We start from the raw sequence: 12,905 nt of genomic DNA, 5'->3' as shown, positions 1-12,905 counted from the left end.
CGCGTTTCCCGCCACCTCCCCGCTCCCTGCCGCTGCCCCCCTGCGGCCCCGCCCCCTTCCCTCGCTCGCCCTTCCCATTCGCCACCCCGCTCCCGCCTCCCAGCTGACCCTCCCTCGCTCTGCCCCTCCCCCCCCACTCTCCACATATGGCAGAGTGGCGAACGCGCAGCATTGACGCGCAGCGGGCGCGCCCTAAGCGCGCCAAAGGTAAGCCCGTCTGCGCCTGGACCGCGGCCAGAGCCAGGATCCCTGGCCCCCGCAGACCCCAGCCCACCCGCCGGACGTATGACGCCGCCACCCTCAACGCACTCAACGCCGGCCGAATCACAGGATGCTACAGAGCCACCCCGAGACGCACCCACGGACCCTTCAGCTGCAACGCCTGCAAGTTCACCTGCATCCGGACCAGCACTACTCCAGCACCAACCAAGACGAACAACAGCAGCAGCCACCTGAAATGCATCCTGCTCAACACCCGCTCCGTCCACAGACACGCCATCGAGCTCTGGAACCTGCTCGACACAACCTCACCAGACGTCGCCTTCCTCACGGGAACCTGGATGAACGCCTCTTCAGCGCCCGACATCGCCATCGCCATCCCAGACGCCTACAAGATCATCCGAAGGGACCTCATCAACCAGACCGGAGGAGGCATCGCCATCATCCACAGGAACACCATCCGCATCACGACCAACACCGACGACACCCTCGCACCCGCCGAGCACCTGCACTTCCAGGTCCACATCAACCCCAAGACCACCCTCAGAGGCACCCTCATCTACAGACCCCCGGGACCACGCACACAATTCAGCGAAGACATCGCCGAATTAATCAGCCCGCACGCCCTCCTCTCCGCTGACTACATCCTCCTCGGGGACCTCAACTTCCACCTGGAGAACAACAACGACCACAACACCACCACCCTGCTGGACAACCTCGCAAACCTGGGACTCAAGCAGCTGGTGACCACCCCCACCCACTACGCCGGACACACACTCGACCCCGTCTTCTCATCCAACAAGGACATCACCTTCAGCCACGCCACCGGACTCCACTGGACGGACCACAGCTGCGTCCACTTCAGCTTCAGAAGGACCACGACCCACCACCACCAGCAACAGGTTGCACGCAGAAGCTGGAACAAGATCACAGCCGACCAGCTCACAACTTCCCTGAGCAAGAACCCACCCACCAGCGCAACGAACCCCAGCCAAGCGGCCACCAACCTCACGAAGTGGATCAGCGACTGCGCAGACGACCTCGCCCCTCTGAGGACCCCACCTAGCAGACCCGGTAGCAAGAATGCCCCATGGTTCACAGACTAACTCAAGAGCTCCAAGAAGAACTGCCGAGCCCTCGAGAGAACCTGGCGCAGAGACCCAACACCGGACACCATGACTGCCCTCAAACTCGCCACCCGAAAACACCACCAACTCATCCACGCCACCAAGAAAACTGCATTCAAGGAATGACTGGACAACAACGCACACAACAGCAAGGAACTCTTCAACATCGTGAAGGAGCTCTCCCGAAACAACAACATCACCCCTTCGCAAGACCTCTGCAACTCCCTTGCCTCCTACTTCCACAACAAGATCGCAGACATACACAACAGCTTCAGCACTCAACCGACGCACGCCACGACCGAACCACCGCCCCCCACCACCACCCTCCGCGCCTGGACCCCGATCAGCACCGAAGACACCGTCTGCACGATGAACTCCATCCACTCCGGATCTCCTACCGACCCCTGCCCTTACCACGTCTTCAACAAGGCCGCTGTCATCGCACCCCACCTGCGGGACATCATCAACACCTCCTTCGACACCGCTACCTTCCCGGAGAGCTAGAAGCACGCCGACCTCTGCGCTCTACTAAAGAAGCCATCAGCCGACCCCACCGACCTCAAGAACTACCGCCACATCTCGCTGCTCCCGTTCCCTGCAAAAGTCATCGAGAAGACCGTCAACAAGCAGCTGGCCGCCTTCCTCGAGACGAACGGATCCCTCGACCTCTCGCAGTCTGGCTTCCGGGCCAACCACAGCACCGAGACCGCCCTGATCGCAGCCACAGATGATATCCGAGCACCGCTTGACAACGGAGAAACAGCAGCCCTCATCCTCCTAGACCTCTCCGCGGCCTTCAACACTGTCTGCCACCGTACACTAGTGCAGCGACTCAGCAACGTCGGAATCCAGGAGAAGGCACTGGAGTGGATCATCTCCTTCCTCGCCGGGAGGACACAGAGACCGCCTCCCCCCGTTCAGATCGGAAGCCACCGAAGTCATCTGTGGCGTTCCTCAAGGCTTCTCGCTCAGTCCAACCCTCAACGTCTACATGAGCCCCCTCGCAGACATCGCACGCCAGCACAACCTCAACATCATCTCCTACGCCGACGACACCCAGCTGATCCTCTCCCTCACCAACGACCCCGCCACCGCCAGAGCCAACCTCCACGAAGGGATGAAAGAGGTAGCCGAATGGATGAAGAACAGCCGCCTGAAACTGAACTCGGACAAGACTGAAGTCCTCATACTGGGATCCTCACCCTCCGCCTGGGACGACTCCTGGTGGCCCCCCGCCCTAGGCAGCGCACCCAAACCAACAGACCACGCACGCAACCTGGGCTTCATCCTGGACTCCTCCCTCTCCATGACCCGACAAGTCAACGCCGTCTCCTCGTCGTGCTTCAACATCCTGCGCATTCTACGTAAGATCTTCCGGTGGATCCCCACCGAGACTAGGAAGACTGTCACCCAGGCCCTCGTCACCAGCCGTTTGGACTACGGCAACTCCCTCTACGCCGGAACCACCGCCAAACTCCAGAAGAGACTCCAGCGGATCCTGAACGCCTCAGCACGACTCATCCTGGACATCCCCCATCGCAGCCACATCTCCGGACACCTGAGACCTGCACTGGCTCCCGGTCAACAAGAGAATCAGCTTCTGACTCCTCACCCACGCACACAAAGCCCTACACAACCAAGGCCCAGGATACCTCAACAGCCACCTCAACTTCTACGCTCCCAAACGCCAGCTTCGATCGTCCGGCCACGCCCTCGTCGCCGTCCCCCGCATCCGAAGAGCCACCACAGGGGGACGGTCCTTCTCCTACCTCGCCGCCAAGACATGGAACTCCCTCCCGACCCACCTCCGCCTGACCCAGGACCACCTCGCCTTCAGGAAGCAACTCAAGACCTGGCTGTTCGAGCAGTAGCGGACCTCCCTCCCCCAGCGCCTTGAGACCCTCTGGGTGAGTAGTGCGCCATATAAATGCTTGCTTGATTGATTGATTGATTGATTGATTGAAGAAAACTTTTGTGGCCTGAATTAGGCTTTTCCGAATCTTGGGCACCCTCAAGCTCTACTTGTGTAGTGATACACCGCATCAAGCACTGCGAGTTTCTGCTGAATAGCAGGCCCAGAGAGGGAGTGGTCTGACATTCCTTGCACAAACTGATGTTTCTCTAAAATCACAGACCTTCCCTGCTTGTGACATAATAAAGTCTATACGAGAGTAACTATTCTGTTCTCCAGAGTAATAAGTGAATTATTGCACCTGCGGGTTCTGAGTACGCCATACATCTGCTAAGCCCATCGCACATATACAGTCTGACAGTGGAGAGGGGCGCAGGGGTTGCACCTTGGGGGGGGGGGGGTGGTGGGGCTAGGAGGGGGGGGCTAAGTTGAGAGATCATTTAATGTCCTGTGGTAGTCACCTGCAATTAGGTCACCATCAGGTAACTTAAGGAGAAATGCACTTAGGTCTGGAAAAGTGATGTTATGCAGTGCTGGTGGTAAATATACTGAAATAATGTTAATCGTTTTCCCATCCCACTAACTATAAGAAGTTTGACTGGAGGCTTAAAGACACATTGTACACCTCGTGTGTCGTTGTGTTGATAGTTCCACCAAAACTCAGTGAAGACCGCAAACTATGATGAATGTCCTGAAACAAGTCAACATCTCTGAAGGGGCTGCTAAAGCAAACAAGAAAACTGAAGAAAGCTAAAAATATGAATTGAGAATCATTGACATTAAGAGCAGGACTGCCATGTCGGTAAGACATTGTACCCCTTGCTTCTATGAAACAAACTGTGAGAAAATAGATCTCTTTAAGAGCAGCATATATCCACTAAAACGGGATCATATCAAAATTAGACCTGGACACTGATAAAATACATTAAATGTAACTATATTATTTTTTCCACTTAGTTATTTCTTATTATATAGTATAAGTCCAATATGTGAATGTATGTGCTGTTATGTGCTATGTATGTAAAACGGTAGCGAAAGACTGGACTGTTGCATGTGTTATGTCTTTATAACTATTACAAATGCATTCATAAATGTTAAGACCCTTTCTTATGAGAAGTCACCAAATTCGTCTTTCTGAAGAAAATCTGTGGTCTTACACATATAAAGAGAAGAAATGATCTTTACTAAATCTACAGGAGGAAGACTTAATTAAAGATTTTTCATCTCCATACACTGAAATGTAAGCCTAGGTTTAAAATTGAATTTTTTCTTGAATATGTGTTTGTAGGGTTTTTGCTGCACTGTGACCCCTTGACTCATGAGCTCCTTAATTAGGAGAGGAAGGTTGAAGGATTTTTTTATTACTTTTAGTTTGTTCATTGCCATCTTGAGGTTTAGGAGCTTGTAGAAGTTCAGGTTGGCAAGTTTAAATTCATGGTGCATATCTTCAAAGGGACTAGCATTGTTTTGGTTGGTTAAGTCTTTAATCTACAAAATACCTTTTTGTTTTTGCCCATTCTTCCCCGAACAGAATTCTCTCTTCTATTTTTATATCCGAGTTAAACTAAAGCGATGTGTCTATTGACTTGAGCTTGTTATCTAACTTCCGGTCTAGTAGTTTTAGCTCATTATTGGGGTTTTAGTGATGTTTTAAGGGAGTGTTTGACGCTAACCTTGTCAAGTATATAGTAAATACATTAGTTAGTGGATGCACTATTTCCTTTTCTTTCTGGAGCCACAATGGTACCAGAGTACATTCCTTTAGGGATTCTTTTTCTTTATACTTTCTTGCCCATTACCTTAGCCTTAGGTGGCTTGTTTTAAGGGCCATTGGTGGGTGCCACCACTCATATGATTTTAGGAATTCTTTCTGACGTAACATGTTTCTCATATCTGCTGTTCTTGATTGGCCTACTATGAATGTTTTTTATATTACATGACTTATTCCAGTTCACCTCATTGTCTCAAAATGGGTTCTCTTACCATGAAAGTATGAAAGTGTAAGTAGCAAATTGAATAAATATTTAAAAGTGTATTTCAAAGCACCCAAAATCTTTGTTTTATTCCCACTGCATCTGATCAAGCGATTCATTCAATAGCAATCTTTCCTTAACACACTTTCTTTCCAGAAACTAGAACAACTCAATCAGTATCCTGATTTCAATAATTACCTGATATTTGTGCTCACGAAGTTAAAATCTGAAGGTAAGTCTCATTTTAATGTGATTCATGTGTCCAATTCAAACCTTTTTGGCCTTGGGGCTTGACTGAGCATTGAGCAGATCTCTCGATCTTCTTTTTTTGATGATCCATGATTATGTATGTGACTTCACAACTGTGACATATTTTAGCTAGTATTACATAAAGGATAGCATAAGCTTGCTGCCGACTCTTGTATGTTAGGAATTTTTTCATGTTTACCCAGGAGTTGCTCACATTGATCTTTAGAAAGGAATCAAGATGGCCTTTCCCAGTCACATGGCCCTGCTGCTTCACTTGCTCCAGTTTTGTTAGGATGGGATCAGGTTGTTAACCAGTTTATTTGGTAGTAGTGGCCTCGAAAAGCAAACAATGGAACTTTGGAGTGTAGTTGTGCTCTGAAGATAATTCTACCTAAAAGTTTTTGTTGAAGGCTAGTGTTTGAAAGTATTTTGATAGCAGATGGGTTGGCTTTAAACCTGTTTTGGGCGATATACCAAAATAAATGCAACCTATTTTCTCTGGAACTCCAGCATACCCCTAACTTTACTCCTCAAGGACTTTGTTCTGAATCTTCAGAAGTCTGTGGGTTGCCTCTGAGTATTTTTTTATTTTGTGCATTATAAGCGTGTGTTTCTAACATGTTAGCAGTCGTTACTCCAATTGAAAAATGAAGATCTAGTTTAAAAAACAAAATCTGTAGGAGTGACAGCCATTAACTCCATTGCTACTTGGGCAACCCCCCCCCCCCCTCCCCCCCGCCCCCCCAAGTACTGAGCCCTTTTTTTGGCTATTTGGGGTAGCTTGTGTTTAGGGCTCCATAACTTCTTTCCCACCTAAGGTACCCGTGCCCAATTCGTCCTGGGGGTTCTAAAGTTACCCAGGGTTTGTGGATTTTTTGGGGAGTGGACTGATAAAATGGCAAAATATAGCAAAATTGTGAGTTTTCTTTTATAGAAAAATTGGAAAAAATGCTCCAGATAAAAGGGAGTGTTTTTTCCCTCCTAAAAATAGCAGCAACTAACGGTTTGCTGTACTAAAGACAATATCTTCCCAGCTTTCAGGCATATGCAGAGCAGAATGAAAATAAAGAGTAATAAAAAAAATAATTAGCACCACAGTTTTAGCATTTTTCAAAAAGGTAGTGCATTACATTATTTTTTGGAGTACTCTCAATCTACCTTTCATTTGTGGTGGAAACCAGTGGAAAACCCATGGCTAAGCCAAGAAAGCTATAGATTTCTGAAAAGTAACAAAAATTCAGAATTCAGCAAGGAGTCATATGTGTAGATCCTTCAAGGTTTTCCTATGGAAAATAACTTAAAATAAATAAATATTGAAAATGAGTAGAAAGAAATGACTTTGTGACATTTCATCTAACTTTTTGTCACAATGGCTGATTTTAATAAGGCAATATACCATTACATCCGCTAGTCCCTTCTGGGTGCGGGGATATATAGGGTTTGTAGGTTCTCCAAGAATCCAAGGTACCCAGAGCCAACTACTGAGCTACACCCTATAAGGATTTTTCATTGAGTACAAAGTATAGACCAATATATATAGGGAATTAGGTAGAGTAAAAAATGGGTATCAAGGATATCTGAAATGGCACAACATATGGAGTTTAATAGCAATGGTTATTTGCACATCTCTGAATTTGTGGGGGTCCATACTAGCATATGATATCATGGGTATTTTTCAAAATGTCTTCTTCTTTTGCACTGGCTTATATTTATAAGGCACAAATGCAGTAAAATGAAGTTGTTACTAACTAATGTTCTACTATTCTATGCTCTCAGAAGTATTCCACTAAAAATAGTACCTCATTTTTAGGTCGAGCATTCGAGACCTCTTGTATACTTTAGTATACCTATTTGCTTACTTGAATATGTGGACACGAGTCGGACGCGCGCTTTTTCAGTGTCAGATTTGTCCTTGTGAGCGGGCGTTTTCTGCTGGCGTGAGCGTGTACGGCGGCGCCAGCAGCGTCTGTTCTCGCGCTCCCCCATGCTTTCACTTTTGCGACGCCACATGAGCCTCTCGCAGGCACCTTCACTGGCGGCGACCTCTCCCCCACAGTGCTTGTTAAATGAATGTCACTGAGTGCTCCTTTACATGGAATTGTATACATGTGCTTGCTGCTTTCACTCAGTGATTCATTAGCCAGTGTAGTGGCGAAGTTATGAGGAACGCGCATTTTTTCCACCATGCCCACAAAGTCAACAGGGAGGCTCCTGACGCATTTTCTCCATATGAGTGATCGCATTCTAGACCATTGTGGAAGCCGGTTGTAAACAAATCGTTTAGTTACGTTTTCGATCTTGTGACAGAAGCCTGGCTAACAATAAATCTTAGTGCAATATATAGTTAGCCATTGTGCTAACATCCATATGTGAAAGACAACGTGCAGTTCAGTGCGGGAAGGTTGACCTCCCGCTCTTGCTTTTAGTCACACCACTGACGCGAAAGGTAAAAGTAATTTGAGTGGGCTGCCTCAGCTGAGTCCATTGCAGTCTGTCAGCACTGCCACGGGGGAACATGGACGTGCAGATGGCTCCGCTCCATGCTTGGGATGACTTCTTCCCTGGATCCGACCGCTTCGCCCGGCCAGATTTCAAGGACGTCTCGAAATGGAACAACCGGGTGGTCAGCAACCTGCTTTACTACCAGACCAACTACCTGGTAGTGGCGGCCGGGGTATTCGCATCGGTAGGGTGAGTGTTTTTCGAGCCCGCACGGAGCATTTTGCAGCTTCCGAAACATGGCGGCCACAGTACTTGCTGGGACTAGGGACTGCTGCTAGCAGTGTCCGGATGAGAGAAACCCTGCCCCCGAGATAGTCAGTCAGCAGGATGTGTATTTATATTGCACTTATAAACGGTAGCTGTGCGTGATTATAGTTACCCACAAACTGTAGACATGTGGTATTTAACTCTTTAAAAAAACAGGAGTTTATTATGAATACACGACACTATTCAAAACACCGTATGTGCAGAAGAGAAAACCATTTTCCATCAGGAAAGTTCAAGTATCTTGAATAGGACTCTGTCAAACAAACTGTTTATTTTGATCCTAGACATTCGGAGATTTGATACAGTTACATTCAACACTCAGAAAGTTTACAAACGCTACATGTTCCTCACCCCTAATTAAACCCTCGACCGGAAACCCTTAAACTAACACAAAAAATGTTAAACTTTTGGTTGAGTGACGCCAAAGAACAGGACGCTCTATATCTGTTGTCTCCCTGTTTCTGTGTGAATTTGAATGGCCAGATGACTTACCAAGCAGGCAAGGTTCAATAGTTAGATTTTTATTGAAAACAAATATTCCTGGCTGCGTTGCAGATGAAGCACAGGCCAGGATATACTGTCTTGCCGGCTACAGGGGTACTGTGGATGTAATAATATATTTACAACAGGAGTGATAGCTATTGAGATAGCAGGCTGCTCGGCACAACATGCGGGACTGGAACGTCCTCCTACAACCAGGGCAACTTAGTTTAAAAAACAAAAACTCAGCCCCAGACTGCAGCACGCCGCTGCTCTGCATGAGGATCTTTTCTGAATGCCGCCCTCCCTTCACCACCAAGACGAACCTACAAGGAGAGCAGTGACAGAGACATAACCCCCACCCCTCCGGAATCGCTTTAAGGATAAACACAGCCCTGTGTGCCTGCTAGTTTGAGCACGCTAAGCTGTTTGAAAACAGTCTACGGGTTCTCACAATCAGTGGAAATGCGAATCAGATCAGGGACCGTAAGATCGATGTTTGTTTTCGGTGTTTGCCTGGAACTTGCTTAAAGGTCATTTCATTGTGGATGTGCCTGTGGTAGGACTTGATCCCATTCAGTCTTGAAATGTCCTCCACACCTCTCAACCCACCTTGTTTCCCAAACCCCAGTGCGCTGCCCTTCCTCCTACAACTCTCCTCCAAACCTCACCACCTTCTTTTTCTTCCCTCTTCATACCAACTTACCCACCACACATTATTTCTCCAATCTAGGTTGGTTGCCCACAGTTCTCCTCCATGCTTCACCACAGTCTTCCCCACACTTCACTGAGCCTCACCACACCTCTCCTTCATGCCCCAACATATGGTCCTCATGCCTCTTTTATGCCTTACCACACACTCCACCACCTCTCACCACATTGTCCTGTTCACTCTTCCCTACACCTTTTCTCAATCCCACTTGTTTCTCTAGTGATCATTTCAGTTGTGATTCTGAGTTGTAAGGAGGATTTACCAGGGCAGTCAGAGACTCTGGCTCAAGTTCACTTGGTAATTACTCATTCTTCCACTTTGAGATTTCTGGGTGAAACAGAACAGTCGGTGTGTTCCATCCGATTTCGTAATCTGTTAACTGCTGTTATTGGCCCATTTTGCATTGAAAGGAAACTGGTAAGGAGATCCTAAAATGCAGAAAGAAACATTTGGTCGCTTTCTCCGAAGTCCCAGGGCATTAAGTGGTGACTGGGTGCTGATTGTGAAAGTCAGAGGCAATAATCTTGAGGCTTAACTTCAAAACTCAGCTCAAAACTGCGCATCAGGCCCACCTCCTGAGGACTTGCCCCTAATGGTACTGTGGAAGAGTGGAGCAGCAGGACTCTCTTAGAGAGATGGTCTGAGAGAGAAATACACAACTCAATCATGCAGGGTGGTGTGCAGTATGGTGTGTGTGCCCACGTGTGTGTGTTTGCAGTGTGCCCTCGTGTGTGTGTGTGTGTGTGTGTGTTTGCAGTGTGGTGTGTGTGCCCACGTGTGTGTGTGTGTGTTTGCGGTGTGGTGTGTGTGCCCACGTGTGTGTGTGTTTGCAGTGTGGTGTGTGTGCCCGTGTGTGTGTGTGTTTGCGGTGTGGTGTGTGCCCACGTGTGTGTGTGTTTGCAGTATGGTGTGTGTGCCCACGTGTGTGTGTGTGTGTGTGTGTTTGCAGTGTGGTGTGTGCCCTCGTGTGTGTGTTTGCAGTGTGGTGTGTGCCCACGTGTGTGTTTTTGCAGTATGGTGTGTAAGCCCACGTGTGTGTATCCTGCAGTGCGGTGTGTGTCCACGTGTGTGTGTGTGTGTGTTTGCAGTGTGGTGTGTGCCCACGTGTGTGTGTGTGTGTTTGCAGTGTGGTGTGTGCCCACGTGTGTGTGTGTTTGCAGTGTGGTGTGTGTCCACGTGTGTGTGTGTGTTTGCAGTGTGGTGTGTGTGCCCACGTGTGTGTGTGTGTGTGTTTGCAGTGTGGTGTGTGTGTGTCTGTGGAGAGAGAGAGAGAGAGGTGTCGGTGGCCAGGTATGGATTGGGTGCTATGCAGAAGGTTAGGCATTGTCTGGCGTGCAGACTCTGATAAGTGTTTGGCAACCACGAGGAATCCAAGGCAAGAAGTGGGGGTTTTTGTCCGGGTCTGGGGGCGACCATGCAGAGATGTAATCTGCGCTTTCCATGTTTTTTCTTCTCTCACATAAACCTGTGGTTGCATTGGTGGCTCGCTTATCCAGGTGGTTGGGGGTGATTACTGACGTGTTTTAATGGAAGGAAATCCATGTGAAATGTAGCTGGATAGGGGCGCGCAGTTCACTTCTGTGGAGATGCACGTGTGTTTATGCTCAAGAGGCGCACCCTGCTCCATCCACACGTGAGTGGCATTGCAGAGAGGGCGACTAGCCTGGTGAGTGAGTGTGCGAGGTTATTGGTGGTGAGAGGAACGGTGTTGATGACACAGTAAGATCTGAGATGTGGTCTTACACGAACACCCCGCGGCGACCCCACCCCCAGCACTGCGGGTGCATTGCCTTTCCGAGAGTTGCGTGAGTGAGATACCCATGACGCACTGCTGCAGGAGTGCCTGAATGACGTGGGAGTAAAGTACGAGAAGGACGTACATTAGGTGACATCACGAGTGACGGAGGGACACAGAAGGAGCCAGGGTGGTGGTGCGATGTCTGTGTTACGAGCTCTACATTGAAGGAAGGAGGGGGTCATATCACAGAGCCCTGTAAAGCTGCGACGGCTGTGGGCCTCTGCCTCCAAGCGGTTTACATCCCCACAGAACATGAGCAGCGAAGGGGCCATGCAAAGAAGGGGCAGAGGATGGCGACCACTCTTCTAGGCTGTTCCAAGGCGCATGTATGCCAGACACATTCAAGGATTACATATTGTGCAGATAGTTCCTTTTATTGTTGTTTTATCTGGCCTGTTGTGTTTCAGGTTCAAGGTAACTCAGAACTAGTTTTATTTTATTTCCTGTTAGAAGTGTTGTCTTAAGTTTTACACTTTACTTTTTGTGTGTGCTTCTGACCTCTTCCTTATTTTATTTCAGGTTCAAGTTAATTCATAATTAATTTTATTTTATTTCCTGTCATAAACGTTGTGATAAGTTTTACTCTTTACTTTCTTTTTTTGTGTTTGCAACATCTTTCTTGATTCTCTCAAGTTAACTCATAATTCGTTTTTAGGGCGAGCTAGAGTTGCGCATGCGTAGCATGCGGTCTAGCTCGCCAACTATTGTTTTCAGTTTCCTGGCACTCTGAGACAAGGTTCGGACACGCGCCGATTGCACCTCGTGGGCGTGCACGGCCAGCACATATCCTATCTCAGATTCCCAGGAAGTCAGCCATGCCGCCATGCAGTCGCGCGCGCACACATACACACAGCCACACACACACACACACACACACACACACACACGCAGACACGCAGGCAGGCCCACATGCACACACACACACAAACTGCATACACACACGCTGCCCCCCCCCCCCCCCCCCCACCCCTTACCTCACTGGGCTCTTTTCGTGCTGGAATCCCTGTTTTCTTGTGGGCTCCTTCTGCCCGGCTCCCAATGGATGGATGGGCGGGCGGGCGGGGGCGACCCGGCCAGGGGCTCCAGTGCCGTCCATCGCTTCTTGTATGCCATCAGCAAGCTGAGCCGGAGAAGCGGCCAAGAACACTCTGCGCGGAAGTGAGTGCGCCCACCTGACGTCACTTAGAGGCTGAACCTTACGCTAGGCAGGCGCGGGCCGCTGGGTCCCTCTGACCAGATTCAGATCATCTTTCACCGCCGCTCCTGTCCAAAGAATCCGATCGCGCCGCGCGCCTCAAGAGCAGTTCCTTTGGAATGAAGGGGGAGTCTGCTGTTCACGAGGCGCGCAGCGCTGATAAGCAGGCTGGTTAGTTCTATACATTACAGACATTAATACTTGTCTGCTGTCAGAGTAGCAGCGCGCGTCATTTTTTTTACTTTTATGATAAACAACACAGTACTTTTTTTGAAAAGTTTCTAGTAGTACCATATCCGAGTAATTAATGCCATGCTAATACTTTAATTTCTTTAACAAGCAAGCATGGGCACTTTAGAGATTCACATGCCTGGCGTCTGAGTACAGCACTAAACCGTGTACGTTGAAAGTAGTTTCGTATGATGAGTTTTCCGCATACCTCATGGGCACGAAACCTTTTGTTTGTAAAAT

The 12,905-nt window shown here is 48.7% G+C and overlaps 1 protein-coding gene across 1 annotated transcript in view; it reads left to right on the top strand.

The window, feature by feature from the left end:
* TNPO1 (transportin 1) overlaps positions 1-12,905 on the top strand; it is a 1,561,564-nt gene that overhangs the window by 14,368 nt on the left and 1,534,291 nt on the right. Inside the window, exon 2 of the mRNA XM_086960799.1 lies at positions 5,388-5,463. Coding sequence (XP_086816925.1) covers positions 5,388-5,463 — 76 coding nt within the window. The remainder of the gene's footprint in view (positions 1-5,387; positions 5,464-12,905) is intronic.

The sequence above is a fragment of the Lissotriton vulgaris genome, chromosome 3_1 (genome assembly GCF_964263255.1).
Source record: "Lissotriton vulgaris chromosome 3_1, aLisVul1.2, whole genome shotgun sequence".
Taxonomy (NCBI): Eukaryota; Metazoa; Chordata; class Amphibia; order Caudata; family Salamandridae; genus Lissotriton; species Lissotriton vulgaris.
This window is presented reverse-complemented; position numbering and strand designations above follow the sequence as displayed.